Source organism: Canis lupus, chromosome 27 (genome assembly GCF_011100685.1).
Source record: "Canis lupus familiaris isolate Mischka breed German Shepherd chromosome 27, alternate assembly UU_Cfam_GSD_1.0, whole genome shotgun sequence".
NCBI lineage: Eukaryota > Metazoa > Chordata > Mammalia > Carnivora > Canidae > Canis > Canis lupus.
The window spans coordinates 3,747,517-3,774,121 of NC_049248.1; the positions used below are offsets into that span (position 1 = coordinate 3,747,517).

The 26,605-nt window shown below is 50.7% G+C and overlaps 1 protein-coding gene across 1 annotated transcript; it reads left to right on the forward strand.

Annotated features, from left to right (window-relative positions):
* Positions 1 to 1,686: 1,686 nt before the first annotated feature.
* On the forward strand, positions 1,687 to 26,372 carry SLC6A12 (solute carrier family 6 member 12). Its single transcript, NM_001003322.3, is given in 15 exon segments — positions 1,687 to 1,745; positions 3,767 to 4,039; positions 9,818 to 9,952; positions 12,945 to 13,085; positions 13,870 to 13,957; positions 15,037 to 15,169; positions 16,357 to 16,491; positions 17,900 to 18,003; positions 18,318 to 18,442; positions 18,866 to 18,978; positions 19,475 to 19,612; positions 20,551 to 20,653; positions 23,116 to 23,216; positions 23,694 to 23,864; positions 25,279 to 26,372. Coding segments are annotated over 14 exon segments (1,845 nt in total). The 5' UTR covers positions 1,687 to 1,745; positions 3,767 to 3,825; the 3' UTR covers positions 25,423 to 26,372.
* Positions 26,373 to 26,605: the final 233 nt, after the last annotated feature.

Genomic DNA, 26,605 nt, shown 5'->3' on the forward strand with positions numbered 1-26,605 from the left:
TTGCTCAGGGACGAGGCTGGGAAAGTCCAGAGGTGGGGCGCTGGCCCAAGGGAGTGGGTGACAGAGGGGTGATCACCTGACTGAGAGAAGGAGGGGAAGCAGACAGTGCCCGGTGGGGTGGGAAGGAAGAGAGGACGGGACAACCCTTGAGGCCCCATGACCTGCAACTAGCCATGCAATCGAGGGGTTCCCGCCCCCTCTCCGGGTGGAGCAGGGCAAGCAGGGAGCCAGGTGTCTCCCAGGAGGAGGAAGCTGCCCCAGCTCAGGGTGTGGGGAGGCATGGCATGCTTGTGCCAGGGAAGGGTGACAAGGGAGCCGCCAGGAGGTGCGGGTGGCCACTAGCCGAGCCAAGCGGCCCACAGAGTGTGAAGGACTGGACGGAGGGAGGTTTTGGTGCCGTGCACATAGGTATGTGTGTGCAAGGGGACGTGACGGGAATGGCACCAGTGTGTGTACAGAAACGGGAACTGGTATGTGGGTGTGGGCTGAAGCAGGGGCTGGGGCATCCCGTGCCCCCAGGGCCGGGGCTGGGCTGGTCCTGTGCTGGCCGGGCAGGGTGATGGGGCCGAGCTGGGATCCTAGCAGCCCTCGGGGAACTGCAGGCACTTCTCCACCTGTCTGCTTCTCCGCTGGACCCTGACCCATGCCCAGCTCCTGAGAGCGGTTAATTTTGGACTTGCTAACTTCTTGAAGGTTTCCTTGATGGGCAGCCCTGAGCTCCGTGTGGGTGTAGGTGTCTTTGCTTCTGGAGGGCGCTGTCATATGGTGAGCTCCAATCCATGCCCCTGTACCCTGCTCCTGCGTGGCTGGGGTGGGAAGGTGATGCTAGGGGCTGGGGAGGATCTTGGGGAGGAAGAGCTCTCTGGAAGTCATCTTGACTGTGGATAACACTGTTGTTTATTCCCAGCAAACAGGCCAGAGATAGAAGGGCACAGTGGGGAGCAGGGCGAGGAGGGCAAGAGGGTAGGGAGGCACGCCGTCCTTTTGGCTTTTAAAAGTCAGCCCCACGGGAGAATTCTGTACAGCTTGTTTTCATGTCTGACATCCTCCTGGACATTTCTTCTCTGAGTCTAACTTGAATCCCGCTTGCTGCACTGAAGGCCTGTTTCCCCTTGACTTACCATGGCACGGGGCCAGCTTTCTTTTCTACATGCTCTTGGCTTTCTTTCTGCCATTCCAGTTTTTCATTCTAATCTACAAATTATGATCTTTCCAGTAACCTTTTCTTAAAAACAAAACAAAACAAAAATCAACCAAATATGTCACATCCATACCAGCTCATCAGTGTGTGTTCTCTTCTCTGTCTTCCCTATCCTGACACAAGCCAAACCCTGTGCCCAAACTGGGCTCTGAGCTTTGCTTCCCCACCCTGCATTCCCCTCGGCTCTTCCCATGGCTTATTCCTTTGCCCCGGCAGGTCTCCCCTCCTTCCACTGTTGAGGCTAGCGTGGTCCTCACATAGCTGCTTCTGGTCTGAGAACAGTAATGCTTGTCCTCTGACCACCCTGCTGGTGACCTCTGTGCTTGGGCTCACCTTGAGCTGAGCTACACTATGGTTTGGCTAGCAAAGGCACACATCTCTCCTTGTCTTATATGGATCTTATTTTTATCCTCCACCTTCCCAACATCCCTGTTGAACAGGGCTCATTCTCTCTTCCAGGGAGACTTAAAGCCCAAAGAGGACGCGTGAGTTGCCTAAAGTCACACAGCAAGTTAGAGACTCAGTTCCATCACTTACTATATCGGTAAGTTCATTTAAATCATTCAAAAATAGTTTTACTGAACACCTGTAGGGTGTCAAGTTCTGTTCCTTAGTCTCTCTGAGCTTCACTTCCTCATTGATAAAATGGAGTTAATAGCAATACCCACTTCAAGGATTTTAAAGAAGATGAAATTTAATAACCTCTGTGAAGAAGTGTAGGTTTTTGGCACAACGATTACTCAAATGTTAATTTTTATTAATATTATTATTGGCTAGATCTGGACTAGATCTTAGGTTTCCTGTCCTGTGCTTCTTCCATTAATGTTTTTTTTTAATTCATTCATTCATCGATTCATTTGTCTGATAACGATTCCAGGGCCATTCCTCAGGGTGCTTGAGCCCCAATTCTGTAGCAACATTTCCAGTTGGTTCAGGTAGCACAAACTCTTCCCCTGGGGGCAGGCTGCCATTCTTTCAACCTGATACTCTGGTTCTCAAAACCTCCCCCTGGGGTCTGACAGTCTCCTCTGAACCTGGAAGCCTTTCCTCTTCCTCCCTGACATCAGAGGCTGAACACCTCTGATTTCCATCAGGTATTTCTCTCTTCATCCTTCTTCCTGGGCTGAACTTGCCATGGAGACTCTGCATAGATCCCAACACCCATCTCACCCTGACAGGCTTTCCCCTTCCTGGGATAACCTATACCCTCCAAGTCACCTTCAAAAATTTCCATAACCTCAAATGGCTCCTGCCACGCCTTTCTAACTGACTAGGGCTTGGGCTGTTGCCTGGGTTAAAAGGACCAACAAATAAACACAGACACTTCTTTTAGTAAAAAGAATCCCTTGTGTTTCTCTAGAGCCTGGGGGAGCGTGGAGCACTTGGTAGCTTCTGGTCACCCTGAGTCCCCCAGCACCCGGTGGAGGTGAGGGGCGGTGGGTAGGTGCTTCCCTCTGTAGCCTCTGTAGCCACGACACCTCCTCCTGGCAGCTCACCAGGAGCCTCAGGGTGGCTATGTGGGGGAGGGTGGGGAGGGCGGGGAAGGCAAACCAGAACTCCAGGTACAACGCCGCAGTGCTACCGTTTATCTCCTGGAAGTCAACAAGTGGACAATGGTAGGGACACAGTAAAACCCAGAGAGGCCACGCCATATTTCTGGCAGTCCAGGGCGCTTTGGACTCTTTAGGAGAGTAGGGAGCCAGGAAGGACAGTGACCTGCTATCATGCACAGCCTCATCTGGGTCTCCCTTGGTGGGACCACCTTGACCTGGAGTTGACCACCACCCGAGTGATTACAGTTCTGGGATCCACCCCCAGAACCCCTTGCTCGTTCTCAGGACAGAGACACAAGTGAGAGAAAAAGAGCCAGGTTTCCCTCGAAGGCCTATACTTGGTCCTGGCCCCAATCTGGGTCTCATCTGGCCTTGCTCAGAGGCCCCACCTTCTCCTTCCCTCCCAATCAGATGCCCAGAGCTAGCTGGCTCCCATGTTTACCCTGGGTTGATCGATTGCCTGGATTGGGGAAGAGCACACAACTGGCTGGGGGAAGACCATGCAGTCACCTGGGCCACACCTGCCCTTTGACCTTCTGTCACCCCTGGCAGGCTTTGATCCCTTCTGGCCTGGAAGCCAGAGGCTGCGCTGGCGCCACTCACTGGCCCCTGTGGAGCTGGGCAGCCAGGCCAGCGGGGATGCTGGCTGGCTATAAATATGAAAAGGGACTCGGAATGAAAGACCCCAGCCTTTTCATCCCAATCTACCCCTGTGTGGTCGTGGGCAAATCACTTCATCCATCAAAGCCTGGATTTCCCCCTCTGCAAAATGGACAAGCTAAGACTGGCCCCCTAGTTGTTCTCTGAGTCATGAGAGGAAAGCCTAACTTGAGGTGTAAAAGTCATTGGGAATTTGGGAACAAAATCAACAGCCCAACAGTATCAACCAAGATTCCAACAATATGAAATATGACAGCAATATTCCAACAACAATAAAAGACGAGGCTGGAGGACGAAGGGGTGGAGGGCATGCCATCGGGTTATACAGCTTATCACTTCTCCCACCCAGCAGGTCCTGTCTCACCATCCTGCCCACTCTCGCTCTGCGGCCTCCCAGTCCATCACGTGGCTATGGACAGAAAAGTGGCAGTCCCCGAGGACGGGCCTCCCGTTGTCTCCTGGCTCCCTGAGGAGGGAGAGAAGTTGGACCAGGAAGGGGAGGACCAGGTGAAGGATCGGGGCCAATGGACCAACAAGATGGAGTTTGTGCTGTCAGTGGCCGGGGAGATCATTGGGCTGGGCAATGTCTGGAGGTTTCCCTATCTCTGCTACAAAAATGGAGGTGGTGAGTTCATTTTGAGGTAGGCGTGGTGGGGCGAGCTGTGCCTTGACAGCCAGGCAGGGCCTACCTGGGCACCTCCTGCTGATGTGGTAACATGGAAAGAGCGTGCAATGGAGTTGGAGGGCCTGGGTCTGAGCTCTAGCTCCACCTCCCAGTCCTCCTCCATGAAATGGGATGATGCCTCCCAGGGCCACCAAGAAGGATAACTGAGGTAATGGGCAGGACCAAGGAATCTGAGGGTCCAGTAAGATATGATCATCATAATGAATAACAACAGTCCTTTGTGATTCTGTACAATGTCGGGTGCCGATAGGATTCATACATTCAATCAGTATTGTTGTGGGCCTGTCATGTGCCAGGCATTGTTCTAGATGCAACACAGAACACATTCTGTGTGTTATATTCCAGTGCAGGGTGACAGATTACCAAGAGGTAAAATGCATGGTATGTTGAATGATGAGGAGTGGAATGGTGAGAAACCAAGCAGATAAAAGGGGTAGGGAATGCTGGATTGTTGGGCAGGGGAGGAGGGTTTGAAATGTGGAATAAGGTGACCAGGAAAGCTTGTGTGGAGGTGGTGACATTTCAGAAAAAGACTTGAAGGAGCTAAAGGAGTGAATTTTATAGATGGGCATTCCAAACAGAGGGAAAAGCAAGTGCAAAGGTCCTGGGGTGAAAGTGCACCCAGCATGTTTGAAGAACAGCCTAGAGGGCAGTGACAGATGGGGAGAAGAGTTGCAGAAGAGATCAGAGAGGTAACAGGGCTCACATCTTGTAGGCTCTGATCTGAGTGAGATGGGAACTGTTGAATTTGAGCAGAGAAATATTATGTTGTCTATGATTTTTTTAAAATTAAATAAACATAACTTTATTATTTTTCAGCACCCATAGAATAAGTAGGGGCATGTTGGGAAGGGGCCAGATTAATCCTTTTATGTGTACAATTAAATGCTTTTAGTATATTTATAGAATTGTGCAACCATCACCACATTTGATTTTAGAAAATTTTCTTTTTTTTTTTTAAGGTTTTATTTATTTATTCATGAGAGACACAGAGAGAGGCTGAGACACAGGCAAAGGGAGAAGCAGGCTTCACACAGGGAGCCCGATGTGGGACTCGATCCCGGGACTCCAGGATCATGCCTTGGGCCGAAGGCAGACACTCAACCACTAAGCCACGCAGGTGTCCCAATTTTAGAACATTTTCATCATTCTGGAAGGAAGGCCCAAAGCCATTAGTAGTCACTCTATTCCCTCTCCCTGACAGCCCTTGGCAACCATTAATCTACTTTCTGTGGCTATGGATTTACCTATTTGGAATTTTCATACAAATGGAAGTATTTGTTTATATGAATTTATTTGTGACTGGACAGATTCATCTTTGCCTTTCGAAAATACCTTTATTCTTTTTGTGGAAATTTTACACATTTATTGTGAAATCTGAAACATTCCAGAAGGGTAAAAAAGAAGAAATATTCCTATTTAAAAATAATCATTGTTTAGAAAATCCTTCTAAACACTATTCATATTTAATTAAAAAAATATTTCTTTATTTATTTTAGAGAGGGCAGAGGGGGAGGAACTGAGGGGGAGGAGGGAATTTCAAGCAGACTCCCCGATGAGTGTGGAACATGACTCGGGGCTCAATCCCACGACCCTGAGATCATGACCTGAGCTGAAATCAAGAGTCGGATGCTTAATTGACTGAGCCCCCCAGGTGCCCCCATATTTACTTTGGCAGGTATTTACTGAGCATCTACTGTGTATTTTGCTCTATTTCAAAACTTAGAGTTATTACACCCAACTGCTTGAACCTATAGCCCCAAAGAAATAGAAATGGGATTTCCTGGCAGGTCAGGGCTACGGAGGCAGGATGGGGAATGGGAGTGAATGCTGGCCAGAGATTAGGGACGACAGGGAGAAGTGATAGGGGCAGTGACTTGTTTCTTTGTCCTATGCCAGGACAGGGCATTAGTGCTGGAGCAGAAGATGACCCAGGCTGAGTCCTCCTTTCATAGAGCACACGGAAGCTCCTTGGAGTGTTTAGCGACTTGCCCAAGACCACAGAAGTAATTGGTAGCTGCAAGCCCTGGAAGCCTGGTTCACTGGCTCCCACATCTCTCACCCTGCCATCTGAAAAGGAGAAAGAATGAGGGTCCCGGAGATAGGTTTTTGGGTTTGAGTGCCCATACCACCTCGTCCCACCTGGTGGCTGCACTGTGGCTGGTCATGGGGCGGCATGGGGAGAGAAGCCCCTGTGACAGTGTGCAGTGACACTGGGCTGAGCCTGGGTCATCTGTGAAGAGGCAGTGCCAGATGGCAGTTACTGGGCAGGGTCTGTGTTCATCTCATTAGCTCTGTCCCAACCGAAATACCTGGGGAAGACATGCTGACACCCCTCTACTGGGTCTCCCTCATCTCCCCCTATGTGAGGGAGCTAACCAAGGTCATGGGCCCCAATCTGAGGCCACTGGTCTTTGGGGCTCTAGGAAAGTAGGGATGCAGGTTTCCTTATATCAGACAATTTAATAATGGATCTATGACTTCACTGACTAACTCAAATGTCAACTTTTTGCTCTAGGCTGGAATTGTACTAACTCACTGTGATAACAGGGTTTATCTCAAGCTGACCATAAATCTTTAGTCAGTTAGGATGTGAAGGCAATCTGGCTGCAACATCTGTCACCCCACTGATTGCCAGGTTTGATTCGGCTGATCCAGCCAGCTAGGTGGGTGTCCCCTTCCTCCTGCACTGCTCCATGTGTGTTCCTCCTGAAGCTGTGCAATCAGCTAAGAGGATGACCTTCTTTGATAGGGGAGGACAGTATAGGAGTAGCTGTGCTCCCTGCTAGAACGTCCAAATGAACTCTTCAGTTCCATTGGTAGGAGAATGAAGGGTAGTCAAGCTTCCAAGACTTCAGACACAACCAAATGAGGCACTGCATGTGGCAGTCTGCCTTTCTTAAAAAAAAAAAAAAAAAAAAGAAAAGAAAAGAAAAAGAAAAAAAGTAGTTAAAAAGGAGTTAAATATGTTTTTACTGATACATTCATCAATTAATAATTAATTATTAGTTAATAAACAGTTCAGTAGGGAAAAATCTTTCAAGAGGAATGAAAAAAATGGTGTTATTGGTGCAATAATGTCTTTGGTTTCAAAAAAGCAGGAATCACTAAACTAGATCATCCTCCAGAGTTTCCAGATTGTCAGTGGTTCAGGAGCGAGTACTTGGCAGAGATAGTAAGGCATACCTGAGAACAAAGGGAGGGAAATGATAAACACATCTCAAGTCCTGAGATCCCTGAGGGGCCTCATCAGGCTGCCTGTGCCTAGAGCCTGGGCAGATGCCAAGAGGATTGTGGGCCAGGTCAGTCTCTCCTAGTGAGGATTCTCACAAGTTCATTGTGGGGGGAAGACATTTGCAGAGATAGTGTGTTGAAAACCCCGGAAGAAAGCCGAGGATGGAGGATGCTCCTGTAGGCGCTCCAGAACCAACCTCCTCCCACTGCCTGCTGAGGCCCAGGCCTAGCGCTGACCTTCTAGGGCAGACTCAGCCTGAGGGTGGCCTGGCTCCAGGCCTCCTGAGCTCTCTCTGGCTTCTGCGGGGCAGAAGTCTACACACCAAGGGTAGAGCTGAAGCTGTCTCCTTCAGGAGAGGGAAGGATCTCCACACAGCAGGAAGGGGCCCATGGATCACATGCCGCTGTAGACTTCCAGTAAAGTATCTTCTGGGAGAGCCCCTGAGCCCAAACACTTCTCCCAAACACTGCCTCTCAGCCTCACCCCTGTAGCCACCGAAGCCACGTAAACTGGAGTCAATGGTGTTACTGGCACTGGGTTTAGGAATGCTCTGGTGGTACTCAGAACGTATCGGCAAACCTGGGGGTAAGTAGGACTTCAGGACTTGGAGAATTACTGGCTGTTGTGGCTCTGGAGGGCCCAGAAGACTCACACACAAAGCCTTCTCCCTCACTTTCACAAATTGCTACTGGCAGTTCAGATCTGTATGAGAGTCTGGGAGGGCGATTTGGAAATGCACATCAGAGAACCTTAAAAAAATGTTCAAACCCCAAAGGTGGAAGCAACCCAAATGTCCATCAATGAACAAATGAGTAAACAAAATGTGGTATACACACATGAGGGAGTATTATTCAGCCTCAAAATGGCTTGGATAAACCTTGAGATATTATGCTGAGTGAAATAAACTAGGCACCAGAAACATAAGTACTGTATAATTCCTCCTACATGGGGTGTCTAGAAAAACAATTCATAGAGAAAAAGCAGAATGGTGGTTACTAGGGGCTGGGAAGAGGTGGGGAATAGGGAGTTAGTGTTTAATGGCTACAGAGTTTCAGATTGCGATGGATGAGAAGTTTCTAGAAGTTGATGGTGGTGGTGGTTGGATAACGATGTAAGTATACTTAATGCCACTGAACCATACACTTAAAAACGGTTAAACAGGAAAATTTATGTTATATATATTTTATCACAAAAAAAGCAAAAAGAAATTATGCATACCCTCTGATGTACCAATTCGTCAACTGGAAATTTATACTAAGGAGGCAATCAGCCAAGTGCACAAGGATGTTGACAATGGATTACAACCAAAAAGGCCAGTAGAGGTACCAATGAAATGAATTAGGATAGTGGAATACTATATGGCTATTAAAATGATGACATCTATATTTATTGATATAATAGGTTCGTGACATGCTTTTAAATGGTTATCAAGTAACATATATTAGGTTCTCATATTTGCCAAAAAAATACTATATATATGTGTGTGTGTGTTTATAAGAAAATTGGAAGGCTATACAAAGTGTCTTTCCTTTTTTCCCCCTTTGTACTTTCTACTTTTTCCTACAAAGTAACATGGATTATTTGCAAGGCATTATAATGGGGTGGGTAAGAGCACAGAGTCAGAATCCAACCACCTGGCTTTGTGCCTCTGTTTTTTCATCTGTAAAATGGAGATAATGATGGTAACCTGCCCCATGGGAGGTGGTTCTTTGAGAATTCTGATGTCGGTGGAGCATTTAGAAGAATGCCTTGCACACGGTACACACCACATAAGTGCTAAGTGTTATTATGGTGCAGTAAACAATAATCCATTCCCCCTTGGTTACACTTCTGGGGTGAGGTATGTATGTATGTCTTAGTGACTGAAGCAGGCGCTGGCAGTTTAGGGTGTCTTCTAATTGCCTACTTTGCTGGATGCCTTTTCAGCCTGGCCTCCTGTGTGGGCCCGTAGGTCAGGCCTAATCACATGGCTGCCAAAACCCCAGTGCCCGAGAATCTGCCTGAGTGGAGGAATGGACTTCTCTGCTGTGACCCCAGTTCGGATCAGAGCCTGGCAGAGGGGGAAAAAATCCATCTGAAAACTATTAGAGGAAAAATAATTTTCCAAGGTGTTTTTGTTTGTTTTTCTCTAAAATGTAGCAAACTTGATAATTTAATAAGCATATCAAATTATACAGAACACAAGTTTCAGTTCCAAAAATAATCATTGGACTAAGTTTGTTAAGCACACCGAGAAAATAGGCAGTGCATCTGTTAGGATTTCCACCTAAACGTTCACTCCTTCTTCAAAGGTCTTCCCTATCCCCAGTGGGGTTCAGACTAGAAAATTTCTGCCTGCCTCTGTTTGCAGATCAGAAGCCAATATGGGGCCCCGGGAGGGTGGAGAGGAAGACTGAGGAGGCCGAGCAGTGGGACGCAGGTCTCCTGGATGGGCCGAGGACAGGATGGAGGGCTCAGCCCCTGCCGATCTTCTCCTTCCACAGGGGCCTTCTTCATCCCCTACTTCATCTTCTTCTTCACCTGCGGCATCCCGGTGTTCTTCCTGGAGGTGGCGTTGGGCCAGTACACCAGCCAGGGCAGCGTGACAGCCTGGAGGAAGATCTGCCCCCTTCTTCAGGGTGAGTGCTACCCTTTGCTCCCCTGCCAGGGCCACCAAGTTCCCCACCCCTTCATCCCTCCTCCTCATTCTCCCGGCTACCACCTTCTTATTCATCTACTCTGGGTCCTGTGCTCAGTGCTGTGGGGGAAGTAGGAAGTGTCATCAGGCTTTGTGGGACCCAAAGGTAATAGGTCCTGGGGAGGAAGGCACTCCTCAAGAAAGACAATACAAGATTACCTGGGCAAAATTGGATGCAGAGACTTGGAAGGGATGCTTGCGAGTGAGGAACACTGGAGTTTCATCTTCACCAGCTTCCTGGAAAGCTATCCCCGTGTTTACAGCAATGCCCCAGATGGGCCACTGGGGTACATAACCATAGTGATGATGATGATGATTATGGCTAACATCTACTATCCCTGCTGTGTGTTAGGGCTCAGGGAAGCCCTTTACCTGAATTTCCTCATTGGATCCTCCAGTAAGAATTCTCTTAGTTATTGGTAGATGAGAAAATGAGATCATTTACTAAGGATTTGAACCCAGGTCTCCCTGAGCTGAAAATTCATGCTATTTCCTATGTTAGGGATTAGGTTAGGGGCAGTTCCTCTTCTCTCTATGGATTTGCTGGCACTAATGTGAGCAGCTTGGGGTGTCCTTCCCCCCCAATCCCATCTTTTTTTTTTTTTTTAAGATTTATTTATCTGCTTATTCATGAGAAACAGAGAGAGAGAGAGGCAGAGACACAGGCAGAGGGATAAGCAGGCTCCATGGAGAGAGCCCGATGCGGGACTCGATCCCAGGTCTCCAGGATGATGTCCTGGGCTGAAGGCAGGAGCTAAACCACTGAGCCACCCAGGCGTCCCATCCCCGCCCTATCTTTAGTTGACTGTGCCAGTCCCCTGGGGGCCAGTGGGAAAACCAACCCTTGTTTTTGTGAGGTTCTCTGCATACTTGAAATGAGGGGAAGACTGTTTCCCTCATGTCAGTCTCTAAGGAAGCCTCAGGGGCTAGGCTACTTGGGGTTAGTGTCCAGCCTGATAGGCTGGACAGAGGTGGGCATGGTGGGAAACACCGGCTCCTGGGCAGGCTGCGAATCTGACCACTGATTGAGGGTCTGATTGCAGGGACCAGGCCAGTCTGGTACTGATTCCTCTTGGAATTATGTCCATGATTCCTCATGGACCCCTATAGGAGCAGCAGTGAGGGACTGAGGCAGGGTGATGCTTGGCCCACATACACGTCTACTTAGGAGGTCTAGGTCCTCAGGGAGAGCTATGGCCTCAGCCAGAGCACAGTTTCTCAGTGCTCTGCTCTAGACCCTAGCAGGAGCCTGATGTCCTGCCCAGTTAGGCTCTATCCCTGGGGCCAAGCGAGCTCTTGGATGGCACACACAGGGGCTGGCGTCTCTGTACTAACACTCCAGGAGGGTCTTCACTGACAGGGTGAGCAAACTAAGCATCTCCTAGGGGTTGGGGGAAGGGATTGCTGCTCCTTTCCTCTTTTCCAAGCTGAAGAGACAGAGAAGCCAAGGCCTGGGGTCTCAGGGACAGAGGCTCATCAAGGCACCGGCACCTATGTTGGTGGGAGGGTCCAGGCTGCTTACCACTTGCCTTCCCCCTGCCTACCTGCACCTACCCGGCAGTTGGCCCTCCCAGCGAGCCTATGCGTGGGCACACAGAGAACACCCCCTGTGCTCACCCCCACTCCTTGCTCAGTTCACACCCAGGCACGGGCTTCCTCCCCCAGATCACCCCTCCTGGCAGAGGTGCCCCCCCACCGCGGGTGTTTACGGGGCGATGGATGGGAGCACAGCGCCTTCCGGCGGCGGCAGCGCGGGCCACACGCTGGCCCCTTGTTTGGGTGTGTGGGTGTCTGTATGCGCGCCCTGAATATTCCGGCCGGTCTCCCCGGGGTCCCTCCTGGCCACCAGCAGCCCCGCCTCCACGCCCCTCCCCAGGCCGGGCCGCCCCGCCACAGTCGCTCTGGGCGCCCGCCCCCACCGCGCAAGGCTTTGCGGAGACCCCGGCAGGAAAACACGGGGTGGGAGGCGCTCTGGCCCCGGCGGCCCGGCCCGCGGGGCGCACGATCCGGGCGGGCCCGGCCAAGGCCAAGGGGTGCTTTTGTCCACAGTCCGCCCTGGCGCGGCCGGTCCGTGAGTCGCCCTGGAGCACCGGACGCGCACCCGCAGACCCGCTCTCCTCCGCCCGCCTTCACGCCCCGGCCTAGCAGCCGCCCTGGCAACGTGCTACTTTTGAAATGACCGTGGAAAAGATCCCACATTTGCAGGAGCAGGGGTGGGGGGAGGGGAGCGCAGGGGAGGTTTGCAGGGGGGTGGGGAGGCGGGCTGCTGGTGACTGCCCTGCCCGGGCTCCCTCCCAGCCTCCGAACCGCTCCCTCCCGCGTGTCAGAATCAAGCGCAGGTCTCCTCCGCCCACACTCCGCCCCTCACTCCCCGCTGAGATGGCATGAGACCCCCTCAGGCTCCAGGTTTCTCTACAGCCCCCCCCCCCCCTTTTTTCCTTGCTGGTTTCTTTTGCTTTTGTTCTTGAGACTGATTCTTACCAAAATTTCCCTACTTACTCCTTTGCTCTTTCTACCCCTTTCCACCTTACAAGTCGCGTGTGATTGTCATAGAAAAACTAGAAAATGCAGATGGAAAAAAGGGGGAAAAAACTTTAAAAAGTGAACTGAAATCCTATCCCCTAGAGAACCACAGTTAACTTTTGGAGTTTATCTCATTAAAAAAGAAGAAGAAGAGATATATTCAAATATATATTGCAAGACTGGAAGGATGCAAACCAGAGCATTCTGCGACCTGTTCTTCTTATTTAGGAAAATATGCTGTCCATGGCTTCTCAGGCCAATAAACAAAAGCAGTGGTTCTCATCCTGTAGCACCCGATATCCTTCTAGCCATGGCTGGGGGCTTCCGTGTGACTCTCTTGGACTGTTGGGCTAACATCAATCTCTTGGATTCTTGTTTTTGTTCCCCCATTGCCTCCCCTGCTCCCCAAGGCATCGGTCTGGCGTCTGTGGTCATTGAGTCCTATCTGAACATCTACTACATCATCATCCTCGCCTGGGCTCTCTTCTACCTGTTCAGCTCCTTTACCTCTGAGCTGCCCTGGACGACCTGTACCAACACCTGGAACACAGGTATCGTGGTTAGGGCCCCTGAGATGGCGCCTCCCCCTAGGGGGCTGGGCTGCCCATGGCCTACAGTGACAGAACCCAGGGCAGAACTTGCCTCAAAGCCGAGCTATGAGGGTTTTGGTGCAGTCCTGCTGGCTGGCCTGCCTGTGGGAACCTATGCTAGCCCCTAAGAGGATGGAAAACCCCGCAGGACTGTGAACATTCTCTGCCACTGCAAAGGGATCGTCACTCACTCTGTGCCAGGTGCTAGACATCCAGGGGTGAGCATGAGCAACCGGCCCCAGCCCTCCCTGAGCTTACAGTCTAGTGATAGAAACAGACAAATTAATAAAATAATTACAAATTGCAATGGGAAAGAAATTGCAGAAAGTATGTTACAGTGGAGGGAAGAGCTGGCTGAGGGCTGAAGGATGAGAAAGAACTCACCGTGTGAACAGCATGCGGTATGGGGGAAGCACAGGCACAGGGACTCAGCCCATTCATGTGTTGAATGGAGAGAGAGTGGGCAAGTTATGGGGGCAGAGGGGACCTGAAGTCTGTCAGAGGTAGGTTGGCAGGGTGGCCAGAGAAACAGTCAGATTCACAACAAGAGCTGTATGAGGCACGTGGCAAAGGAGGCTGGTCCCATGAGCCACTCCCGGTAAATGGCATCCAAAGGAAGCTTTTGGGACTGGGAATGATGGGGACTGCCGGGCTGTAGGGTCAGAGGGCTGGAGGGACCAGGGTGTCAGGGCATCTCTCCCCATCTGGTCCCTAGCTAACACACAGCCACCTTTGTTCCCAACAGAGCATTGCATGGACTTTCTTAACCACTCGGGAGCCCGCACAGCGACCTCCTCTGAGAACTTCACCTCACCTGTCATGGAATTCTGGGAGTAGGTGCTGGGCGTGGATGCCACATATCAGGGGCCCCAAGTGGGAAATTTGGATGTCTAAGGCCTGGGCTTGGAATGCAAGTTTAAACCTTTCTGCTCATGCTCTCCAGCACTTACCTACCTACCACTTCACGCATCAGAGATCTGGGGAAACACATCTACCCATACTTGTCCACCTACATACTCCCAATGACTCCTGAGTCCACCTGTGTCCACCTAGACTTCCACATTTATCCATGTCGACTTGTATCCTTGCACCCATACACACCCCCACACATCTACCTACAGCTTCACACCTACACACACGTGTCCACTGGTGCACAACGATAGTCTGCCCCAGTTTAGGAGAGCAGATTGTACACATGACTGCCCAGCTTCGTGTTCAGTGATGTCATGTTGTTAGCTTGAATTGGCCAAGTGAGAGTATTTGTACTGCAGAAATTGGCAAACCCTGCTCATGCCTCCACCCTCCCACATGACTATGCACTTATATCTGCCCCTGTTCACATGTGCTCACCTTTGTTCTTACACAGGTCTGTCTCTACCTTCACACTTACCTAAAGACCACATGTATTTACCAACACTCACATGTGTCTACCTACACCCTCACACATGGAGGCCCTCATGTCACCCAAACCTTACATGTCCACCAACATTCATGCACTCACATTTCCACCAGTCCCTATGTTCTTTAGATACTAAAATATACCAGCCCCTCTGTTTGATCCCCATCTACATGTGCATCATGCGTATGTGTCTACTCTCCATCTACTCATCCACACATTACTTACCACCCTCACTCTCTCTCTCTTTCTCTATCTCTCTGTACAACAGAGAAAGCTGGATGTTTAGAAAGACAAAGATACCTATGAGATTACGTGATTTGGTCTTCTAACAGCAGGGGCATACAGACCACAGGTGGGAACATGGCATGGCCATGGGGGAGGTGCAGTGGGATGGGGAGGGGAAGCCTGGAACATGAGATCTGTGGGGTCAGCTCTAAGAATCAAGAAACTTGAAGTCAAAGGCAAGTTGCCCCTTTAGCCTTTCACCTGGCTTTTTGTTTTTTCCATCCTCAGGAGACGTGTTTTGGGCATCACCTCAGGCATCCATGATTTGGGGGCTCTGCGCTGGGAGCTAGCTCTGTGCCTTCTGCTGGCCTGGCTTATCTGCTACTTCTGCATCTGGAAGGGAGTCAAGACCACAGGCAAGGTGAGATGTTCTGGCCCCGGATAAGCACTCTGTGGCCCCCAGAATCCAGGGGGACACTCACAGTCCCTCTAGAGGACTGAAAGAAAGAGTAGTTTAAGGGAGAGGCATGGTAAGAACAGGGGATATGATAGGTAGGAAGAGTTTAGCTCTGTACGAGGAAAGACTTTCTCTCTCAGTATGAATATAAAAGACCTGTTTACAGAAGTAGCATACAGAACAAAATAAGGAATATAAACGTCCCCCTAATCACTGTACGAGCCAGCATGGTAGCCATTTGGATCTACTAACCCCCGTTAATGTGTTGCTGTGTTGCCTTCCAGATTTCCATATATGTATGTTTGTGTGTATCTGTATCTATTATGTGTGCATATTATCCAATTAGGACCATACCCTTTTATGACTTGCTTTTTGTCATATGTGGTATGAGCCAGCAAACAGAACTGTCTCTGAGGTGGTGAGTTTCCAATCATCAAAGGGGTTCAAGCTAAGAATGGATAACAGTGGCTTATTGTGTGTGGAGAGAGTTCAGATTTGAGCAATTATTTCCAACCCAGGGACTCTGAGGCTGGTGCTTCATGCTTTTTAAAGCCAGGAACAGACAGGATACTGACCTTTCTGATGAGCCTGTTCCAAGGGCAGCCTCGGGTAAGGAGCTGAGCTTGGTCAGGGGCAGACTGGATCCCTCAGAGTGTCTCCATAGACCAGAGCTCAGGCCACCGCTGCTCCCCCAAGCTTATGCCTGGAAAAGTACAGTTACGTTTGGCCACAGGTCACTGTGCCAGTCTGCTCCCCACCCCCCTCCCAGGACCCACCGCACCAGGGGGCATGGGGAGAACAGCCAGGATGAGGGATTCCAGGAGATCACATTCTGGATTTTAAAATAGTCTTTGAAATGTTATGGCTGGAAGCTTGTGCCCCTCCCTGTCCTTTCTCCCTCCTTGCCCTGCTGATGTGTATCTCACACTCCACCTGCCTGTGGAGCCTGAGACCCACTGGAATGTGTAAAGGAAGGTGTGGGGAGTTGCAGGTGCTTACACCCTCTTGGCATCTCTAGGGAAGTGTTGGACACTGAGCTGAGTGCTAGTCGTGCTTCCTGAGGAGGGGTGGCAGGAGGACTGCCACAGGCTCCCTGGCACCTCCGGGCAGCTGAGTCCCAGCAGGAGTGACCTGGGCCTGTTTCCCTCCAGGTGGTGTATTTCACAGCCACGTTTCCCTACCTGATGCTGGTCATCCTGCTGATCCGAGGCATCACCCTTCCCGGAGCCTACCAGGGTGTCATCTATTACCTGAAGCCTGATTTGCTTCGCCTCAAGGACCCCCAAGTAGGAGCTGTGCTGGGGACCATATCTCTGTTGTTTCCCACCCCAAACCAGAGCGGTACTTTGGAAAATCTCTGGTTGCTTTTCTCTAATATAGCTATCTAATTGTTCTTTATATAGAACAATTAGATAAAGATCTCTTGTAAACCCACCACTCAGCTATCATCTCTATGAACATTTCAGTATATTTCCTTCCAACCCTTTTTCTAGTTGGTATGTGTGTCTGTGTTTTAACATAGTTGAGATAATTATATAGAGATGGATCTTTTTACATTTAAATTATATTTTCCATGTTATTAAATTCATTTGTTAATGTCATTTTAAACGCTTGCATAATACATCCTCCATCTGTCATCCATTCAGTCACTCATTCACTCAAAATGTGCTGAGGACCTGTTGAGTGCCAGCTAGTGCTCTAACGATGGAGTAGGGCAGTGGGCACAACAGACAAGGCTCTGTGTCTTCTGAGCACTCACACCCAGGGCAAGCGTCATCAACCTTCTCCTACTCTTGGACATTTAGGTCACGTAGTTTTTTATGATAGTACATACAGCTGCAGTGGACACCTTGTATTTAAATCTTTGACCACATCTCTGATTGTTTCCTGACAGTAGTCAGACTTAGAATCACTCCCTCAAAGAGTATGAGCATTAATACTGGCTTTAGAGAAATGTAGATTTTCTCTACCGGTATGAGAGGGCACCCTTTTTTTCTGCAGGGCCCATGAGAGATTTGATAATAATTCATTTTAACCTTTCATCTTTGGTAATTTGAGAGATTGAAATAGTGTCATATTGTTGACTTATTTTTTAAATTTTTAAAGAGATCTTATTTATTAGAGAGAGAGAGAGAGAGAAAATGAGTGGGGGGAGGGGCAGAGGGAGAAGGAGAAACAGACTTGAGGCTGAGCATGGACCCTGATGCAGGGCTCAATACCAGCTGGACACAGGGCCCAGAACCCTGGAGATCATGACCTGAGCTGAAGTCAAATGTTTCACTGACTGAGCCACCCAGGCACCCCTCTTTTTTTATTTAATTTTTTTTACTATTGCGGGGCTGGACATTTCCAGGACAGATTTACTGTGCATTTCTATTTCTACCTCTAGGACTTGTCTGAGCACATTCTTTGCCCCTCCCCCTCTCCCCTAAGGAGTCCTGGGTTTTTCTTTATATTTTGAAGTGGCCCTTTGCCCCTCTTGTGGCTGCCTGAGGCCCTTAGTGCTTGTGGAGTGAGCCAGATGCTCTCAGTTCAACCCTGAAGGGCACTGCCACTCCTCCTAGGAAACCCAAGTAGTGGCGCCTACTGAATGCCCCCAGAGCCAAATCTAAACACCCAGGGGCCCAGCTGGGTCTGAGGGGTGACAGGGTGGCACCCTCCGCTCCCCTGCCACTCTCTTGTGGTCTCCCGCAGGTATGGATGGACGCGGGCACCCAGATCTTCTTCTCCTTCGCCATCTGCCAGGGGTGCCTGACTGCCCTGGGCAGCTACAACAAGTATCACAACAACTGCTACAGGTAGGGTTGAGGGTGGGGGTGGGGGTGGGGGCGGTGGAGGGAAGAGGCTTCCTGGAGTGTAGCCAGGGAACCACAGCTTCTGTTCCAGACTGAATTTCTTTCTCCCTCCCGTTTCCCTCTCACCTGCCCATACCTGATCTTTGTCCTTCCCCCATTCTCTCCTCCATCCCTCTCCTCTTGCATCTTGGCCACTCCCTGCTCCCCCTTACTGTCTGTGGATATCTCCTCCCCCACACCCCCTCCTGAGGGGTTCCTTGCTCTCTCTCCCCCTCCTGGCTCCTCTGCCTCCCTCCCCTCCCCTTCCTACCTCACAGGGACAGCATCGCCCTCTGCTTCCTGAACAGTGCCACCAGCTTCGCGGCTGGCTTCGTGGTCTTCTCCATCCTGGGCTTCATGGCCCAAGAGCAGGGGCTGCCCATCTCTGAGGTGGCCGAGTCCGGTAGGTACTGCTTTGCTGTCGGACCCTGAGGGGAAGGAGGAGAACACAGACTTCCCCTACAGGGTCCCAGGCAGGGCTTCAGGAGCTGGCTGATGTGAACCTTCTCAGCATCTGGGGACACTGCTTTGCCTTCTTACTTGTGGGAGGGAGGCGGGAGAGGGGACAAGGGTGGGGGGGGCAGGCCTGCAGCTGTGTGTGTGGGTGGGTAAGTGGAGGAACTGGTGCACAGCCAGCGCCCCAGAACCAGGATGAAACTCCCTTGCCCTCTTGAGCCTCTCCTCTGCACACACACACTCTCTCTCTCTCACATGTGAGCACACACACTCTCTCTCACACTCACACACACTCACACAGTGCCTTGGGAGAAGGCTCTTCCCCGAGGGCAGAGCTCTCTGGACCCTGACAGTGCTGTGTGCCCAACAGGTCCTGGTCTAGCCTTCATCGCGTTCCCCAAGGCTGTGACAATGATGCCCTTATCTCAGCTGTGGTCCTGCCTTTTCTTCATCATGCTCATCTTCCTTGGGCTGGACAGCCAGGTTTGTCACCCCACCCACCCTGCCCTAGTGACCTTCTTGCCTTCTCCCCATCTCCCTTTTCCCTGACCATATATTCCAAGTCCCCCTCCTCTTTTCAGGGCTTGTCCTTGCAGTTGGTTGGGTGACCCCTGACCTTGAGGGGGCCACCTGCCTTTTCCCCCCAGGACTGACCCTTCCCCAAGCACAGGTACCCCCCGAAAGTCCCTCTAGCCTCCTTCCAGCCAATCAGTTCAAGCTGCCCAGCCCTGCCCCCCCCAGCCTTGGGGACAGAAAACATGTCTCCCCCTCCAAACCCAAGGCTGGGACCGTCTGTTGTAGAGACACAGCCAAAGGCAGGGCCAGTCACCCCATTTCTGCCCTGAGTCCCTCCCGTGCTCCTGTGTGTCAGCCTGGGTGAGTGGGGTGAGTGGGGTGAGAGGTGGCTAGGGCAAAGCCATGCTGGGGAAGGCCCAAGGGCAGGCGGTGCCTCTCACCCCAGCTCCCCTCCCACCCGCAGTTTGTCTGTGTGGAGTGCCTGGTGACAGCCTCCATGGACATGTTCCCCAGTCAGCTCCGGAAGAGTGGGCGGCGGGAGCTCCTCATCCTTGCCATTGCTGTCTTCTGCTACCTGGCGGGGCTTTTTCTGGTCACGGAGGTGAGCAGCAGTGTGCGGCCTGCAGGCTGGACTCCGGGTGAGGGAGCCAGGGGGCACACCTTCTTCATCTGCTGAAAGGGGGTGTTGACACTTGCTCTGCTTCATCACAGCGCGCCACGTTCAAGTTAGCTCTTTTGGTGTCAGGTGACAGAAACCAAATGCCAGCTGGCTTACGCAGAAAAGGGAGTTTTGGGGGGAGGGCAGGGAACTGAAAAGTCAAGAGAGATCTTGGTTTCAGGCGTGGTTGGATCCAGCTGCTCTAAGGACATTATCAGGAATGCCATTCTTAGCCAGATTTCCCTCCTGATATTAAAGAATGCTGGCACAGGGGGATCCCTGGGTGGCGTAGCGGTTTGGTGCCTGCCTTTGGCCCAGGGCGCGATCCTGGAGACCCGGGATCGAATCCCACATCAGGCTCCCGGTGCATGGAGCCTGCTTCTCCCTCTGCCTGTGTCTCTGCCTCTCTCTCTCTCTCTCTCTCTCTCTCTGTCTCTCTCTCTGTGACTATCATAAATAAATAAAAAAAAAAAAAAAAAAAAAGAATGCTGGCACAGCTTCAGGTTTACCTTCCACCACCCACCCAAGCCCAGAGGAAGGAGAGGGACCTTTTCCTAAGAACACGCTAAGTGCCCAGCCCTGACTCCTCTTCAGGCCTGGAGCAGGGAGAGGAGTGCGTGCAGAGTGAGGTGGTGGCAACTCCTACGAGACATGATGCTGGGGATGAAACCGTGTGTGTCCCACGTTCCCAAGGTCTTTGCAGCTGTCACGGCTTGTTGTCATGATGTTAGATCAGGGCTCTGGGGGCAGGGGCAGTCAAGGCAAACTCCTTTGAGTTGCAAGGAATGGCTTCCCAGGGACTGGGCAGGATGGGTGCCCGGATGCTGGAGCGGGTCCCCGCCTGCCCTGGCCAAGGCCCTAGCTCCCTCACTTTGCCGCAGGGCGGGATGTATATCTTCCAGCTGTTTGATTATTATGCCTCCAGTGGCATATGCCTGCTCTTCCTGGCGATGTTCGAAGTGATCTGCATCAGCTGGGTGTACGGTAAGTGCAGGGGGAGCGGGAGCGGGAGCCTCTGGGGTGGACACTGAGGAAGGAAGATAGGCCATCCAAAGGTCTTTCCCAATCAGTGGCTCTCTTTTTAGAGGATGGGCTGGGCCTGGATCTGGAGCAAACATGGAAAGGAAAGGACAGTCAAAAAAAAAAAAGGATCCCTGGGTGGCTCAGCGGTTTAGCGCTTGCCTTTGGCCCAGGGCGTGATCCCCGGAAGGGCACGATCTGCCCAGGATGAGAGATGGGTGCGCTGGCCCTCTGCTTTCTACGAGTCTTGGATTGCTGCCCTGGTTCTTCTCACTGGCAAGTCCATCCACCACGGGCACCCCATTTCTCATTATGGCAGATAGAGCTGGGGCAAAGACAAACCCATTTCCCGCAGTTGTGAGAGGAATCAGAAACAGCAGGGAACACTTTTCTTGATACAGAAGCTGCTGGAGGCCCTTGCCAGTAGGAGTCCTAGCCAGAAGAGACTTTTTAGAGCCACTTAGTCTGAGCCTCCACACATCCCCACGTTCCCTTTCCAGGTTAGCACCCAGACTTTGCTTGAATACTTCCACGAACAGAAAACTCATTCCCGTGTTTGCAAGGTAGCTTTTCTTGTTGTGGCTGTTACACATTTTTTTTTCTTATACTGAAGTGAATTCTGCCTTCCATTGACTTCCACCACTGGCCCTACCCCTCCTCCATGTGGGAGGTAACTAGCCAGTGGTGCTGAATGCTATAACATCCATGCCATTATTGTTTTTTAAAGATTTTATTTATTTATTGATGAGAGACACAGAGCGAGAGAGAGGCAGAGACACAGGCAGAGGGTGAAGCAGGCTCCATGCAGGGAGCCCGATGTGGGACTCGATCCCGGGACCTTGGGATCATGACCTGAGCCAAAGGCAGACGCTCAACCACTGAGCCACCCAGGCATCCCACATCCATGCCATTACTATGCCTGATGACAGTAGCAGAGAAACTTTTGTGCATTCAGTCGATGCACGGCTGAATGCCAAGCAATGTGCTGATTGTGGCATACATTGTCTCGCAAGCCACACAACAGCCCTTGGCAGGGGAGGTGAGGCTCAGAGAGGTAGGTCTCTTGCCTAAGCTCCCACAGCTGGTAAGTGGAGGAGGCATCATCATACTCCAGGACCATCTGGCTCCACTGCGCCAGGTTAGGGGGATGCACTGCTAATGTAACAAGGCGCGGGGCAGAGAGGGTGGGTGGGTGCCATGTAGTGGGCATGAGTAGGAAAGCCAGGAGTAGGAAGGTTTTTATTTTGCTACCTAAGCCTTCCTATCTGGTGGCCTTCCTCTTCTTGGACCTGTTTCTTATCTTCTCACTTCAAGCATCTGATGTCTTTCTGATTTTCCTCTATTGCTTCTCAGAACTTGTTCTCAGAGGATCTGATAAATTCCAACACAGTGAGGCCTAAAGAGCTGAGGAACCTTAATATTTTACACCTTCCCAGCAATATCTGGTTGTTAACTGGGGGAGAAATTTGGAAGCCAAAGGAATGACTCCCTAATGGGGGCATTTCATGCACACTAGTAATCAGTGGGAAGTGATTTTTTTTTGGCTGAGGAAGGAAGATAGGCCATCCAAAGGTCTTTCCCAATCAGTGGCTCTCTTTTTAGAGGATGGGCTGGGCCTGGATCTGGAGCAAACATGGAAAGGAAAGGACAGTCAAAAAAAAAAAAAAAAAAAAAAAAGGGATCCCTGGGTGGCTCAGCGGTTTAGCGCTTGCCTTTGGCCCAGGGCGTGATCCTGGAGTCCCTGGATCGATTCCCACATCAGGCTCCCAGCATGGAGCCTGCTTCTCCCTCCTCCTGTGTCTCTGCCTCCCTCTCTCTCTCTGTGTCTATCTCTATCATAAATAAATAAATAAATCATTAAAAAAAATAAATAAATTAGTTAAAAAAAAAAAAAAAGTCAGTGCTTTCACAAACACAAATCCAGCCTCTTGCCATCTTTCTTGAGAAAGCAGAGTGGTTCCTCCAGCCTCCAGAATCTAGACTGTCGTTCCTTTTCTGTTGGCTTCTGGCCCTCTGTGAGTTTAGCATGTTGTGCTTGCACAGTGGGACCTTTGCTGTTTTGGTGTTTTGAATTGAAACTGGATTCATCTCTGCAGCATGGATAAATGAGCATTTGCATCACCATTATGCCATTTTAGGCTCACATCCCCCTCTGTGGTTAGGAGTTTAGGGTCTTTGCTCCTAGACAAGGGGACAGAGGATTGCGCCCTCGAGGGCACCCAGCTTTAGGGTGGCAGCCCCTTCTCCCTCTTTGTTCCCCGCCTTGTGGCTGGGGTGCCAGAGACCCATCTCATTCTTGTGCCCTGATCCAGTTTCCCCTCACAGGGTGGCGGGAAGAGGGCAAAGCCAGGCGAGTCCTCCCCAGATAGGAACAAACTGTCTCCTTCCTCTTGTTCTCACACTTTTCTCCCTCTGTGCCTGAGCAGGGGCTGATCGTTTCTATGACAACATTGAAGACATGATTGGCTACCGGCCATGGCCCTTGGTGAAGATTTCCTGGCTCTTTCTGACCCCTGGACTCTGCCTGGTATGTGCCCACCCAGCTACCCTCCTGCCTCCAGAAGACTTGGGGACAAGGAACAGCATGCCTGGGTTACCTGCCTGTCCAGTGACCTGGGGAGGCCAGTCCCTTTCCCCTTCTGGGTTGGTTCTCCTGCCCTTCCTTTCTGGGGTTGTCTCAGCGGCTTTACCATCATTACTCTCATTCCAGTTCCTGTTTCATTCCTTTCTCACAGCGTTTCCATCCACTGCCCAACTTCCCAGTTGGTGGTCTCCTTCTCTCTTCCTGCTTAGGGCTCCTCCACCCCTACCCCCTTCCTCAGAGCTCCTCCTGTCTCAGTCCTTAGCACCTTGGCCCACAGCTCATGATGCCTTTTACTATTTTACCTCAGCGATACACCACAGTGCGTGAATTCGTCCTCTGTCCCTGGATATTGAAGCAGGTGAGGAGAGGACTTCAAAGGCTCTCTGTCTTATCTGCATCCATCCCTCCCTCTCCTTCCAGGCCACCTTCCTCTTCTCCTTGAGCCAGTACACACCTCTCAAATACAACAACATCTACGTGTACCCTCCCTGGGGCTACTCCATCGGCTGGTTCTTGGCTCTCTCCTCCATGATCTGCGTCCCACTCTTTGTCATCATCACTCTTCTGAAGACCCGGGGTTCCTTCAAGAAGGTAGGGGCTGGGGGAAGTGATACACTGCAGGAGGGGTTTGCTGAGAGAGGTTGTAGGCAGGACACCATGGCTGGGGCCCAGCTCTGAGTGTGGGGCACCCTTCAGTCTGATGGAATCTTAAAGAGAATTGTCTTTGAAGACCAGTCCAATGGCTTCATTTGCAGAAACATTCAAAAGTCCTTGAGTCCTAGACCTTCAGAATCCTATCTCCAGCAGATCATGTGGGCAGGTTACCAAAGGTAAACTGTCAAAGGCTTAAGAAGGAAATAGAGTCACAACAAGAACTTAAAGATGCCCAGAGATTTAAAGAGCACAAAGTCCTTGCTGCCAGGAAACTAATAACCAGCCCTCACAGTTCATTTCATACCCAAGCTCCTGGCTTCTTTCTTATCTTAATTCTGCCTGGGAACCACATGCAAAAGGCTCCCTGTTTAGAGTTTAAGGCATGCCTACCTGGCAGGGAATAGAGCATGTCCCACAAAGACCTTACACGTGTAGAAATCTATCTGGTGGGGGATCCCTGGGTGGCTCAGCGGTTTGGCGCCTGCCTTTGGCCCAGGGCGCGATCCTGGAGTCCCGGAATCGAGTCCTGCTTCAGGCTCCCGGTGCATGGAGCCTGCTTCTCCCTCCTCCTGTATCTCTGCCTCTCTTTCTCTCTATGTCTATCATAAATAAATAAATAAATCTTTAAAAAAAAAAGAAATCTATCCGGCTTGCAAGTAACGGAAAACCCAACCTACAGTAAGCAAATAGGCTTACTTTCTTTTTACATCAAGAAGACCAGAGATGGGTGCTGTTGGCATTGGTTCAACCACCTAAAGAGGTCATTAGGGACCAAAGTCCTCCTGTATTTCTGCACTTCCATCCTGAGCAGGTCTTCATCATGATGCTCACCACCTCATGGTCACAATATGGTTGCCTTGTTTCCAGTCATCACATCTGCTTTCAAGGCAATAAGGAGAGGGAAGAGATGACACCAATACCAGTAAAAATAGTAGTACTAATACTCATAAGAAGTAATAGGGACTTATTGATCACATTATAAAAGCAATAGCGAGAGGAACAAAAAATGGGTACTTTTTGACCAACTTACCCTGTGCCAGGCACTATTCTATGAGCTGTGTACTATGGTTATCTTCATTATAGATAAGGCACAGAGGGGTTAAATGGGTTGCGTAAAATTGCACAAGTAGTTAGTAAGAGAGCCAGGCCTGGAACTCAGCCAGTCCATGCTCTTGGTCACCATGTTATTGTCTCTCCTCTCTTCTCAAACTTTTTGTTCATGTATTCACCCAGATTCTATTGACTGCCCCCATGTGCCTGGCTCTGTGCTGGGCCCTGGGGATATAAACGAGACGAAACATCTGTGCCTTTCTCATCAGTAGCATCCATTCATTCTCTCTTTTCTCCACAGCGCCTACGACAGCTTACCACCCCTGACCCCAGCCTGCCACAGCCCAAGCAACACCTGTATCTGGATGGTGGTACCAGCCAGGACTGCGGGCCTTCCCCAACAAAGGAGGGACTAATAGTTGGGGAGAAGGAGACCCACTTGTAGGATGTGGCCAGCAGCCAGGTGGCTATTGAGCCAAGAACCTCCTCTGTCAGGGCCACTGCAGTGACAGCCTTTACCTCTGCCCCTTACCCAGTCCAGCTATGAACCTCTGCAATGTCTGTGTGTGTCCTCAGCCAGAGGCCAGGCTGCTCTCTCCTCAGCAGGGCAGCTCTTCTGGTGGGCGAGATGTGGTCCTGCTGCAATACGCCATCCTGTTGGAACACACCTTCTTATTTATAAAGAAGGGTGGTCTTTTTTGAGTCCACCATCTGATCTAACACATTACACTGTGTGGGAGCTCCCACTGCAGGGACATTCCAGCTTCCTATACTTATGTGTTGGGAGGGTAGCCCTGACGGGAGTACATATCACACATTGACTCGGAGATCCCGATGGAACACAACATGTTGGAAGTGACAACTGAACGCACCATATTGGATTCTGACATTCCCTTAGAGGGGTTCCTTCATGAGGCTTAGTGTTCTGGAGTCCGTGGGGAAGGAACTAGAGAAACAAAAAGCCTTCATGAGCCATCATTGTCTTGAGTTTTCCTGGAGGCTTCTTGAGGTGTCCCTAGTCCCACACGCCTCTTGCAATGTTGTCCTCCACTCACGGAGCACTGGATGGAAGGGACTCAGAGGTGATCCCTAGGCTGTTCTTTGAACAGCTTTGAACAGCTTAGGGTGCCTGTACTATGCCCAGGCAGACATCACTAATCGATGACAGAGTCTCTCCGACCTCACAGGCCTTCCAAATATAGTGCTCTAGGCAGCTCCATTGGCCACCCCACTTTGGTCCAACCTCTGGACTTTGTGGGTGAGGAGACTGAGGACTAAAGAGAGAGTGACTTTTTCAAGTTCACATAGCTATGCCTAAAACCTGGCCTCCTTGTTCTCAGGCCATGGTTCTTTCCATTATGCCCTCCTGCCTTGGTTAACAAGCAAGTACAGATTACCTGCTACCGTGTGCTAGTCTTCTCTGCCTCACCCTGTTTCTGTTTAGTTCCACTGTCTTGGGGTGGGAGGGAGAGTATCCCCTCTATAGAGGGGTGAGCAGCTTTCCCTAGATTGGCATCTTCTCTGCCAGCCCATATTCATCTGACCAGATTTCCTCTCTGGGTCCTTTTGTTCTTGCCACTTTCCATCTCCACTCCCTCTAGAGATGGCTCAGAGTGTGTGAAAGCCTG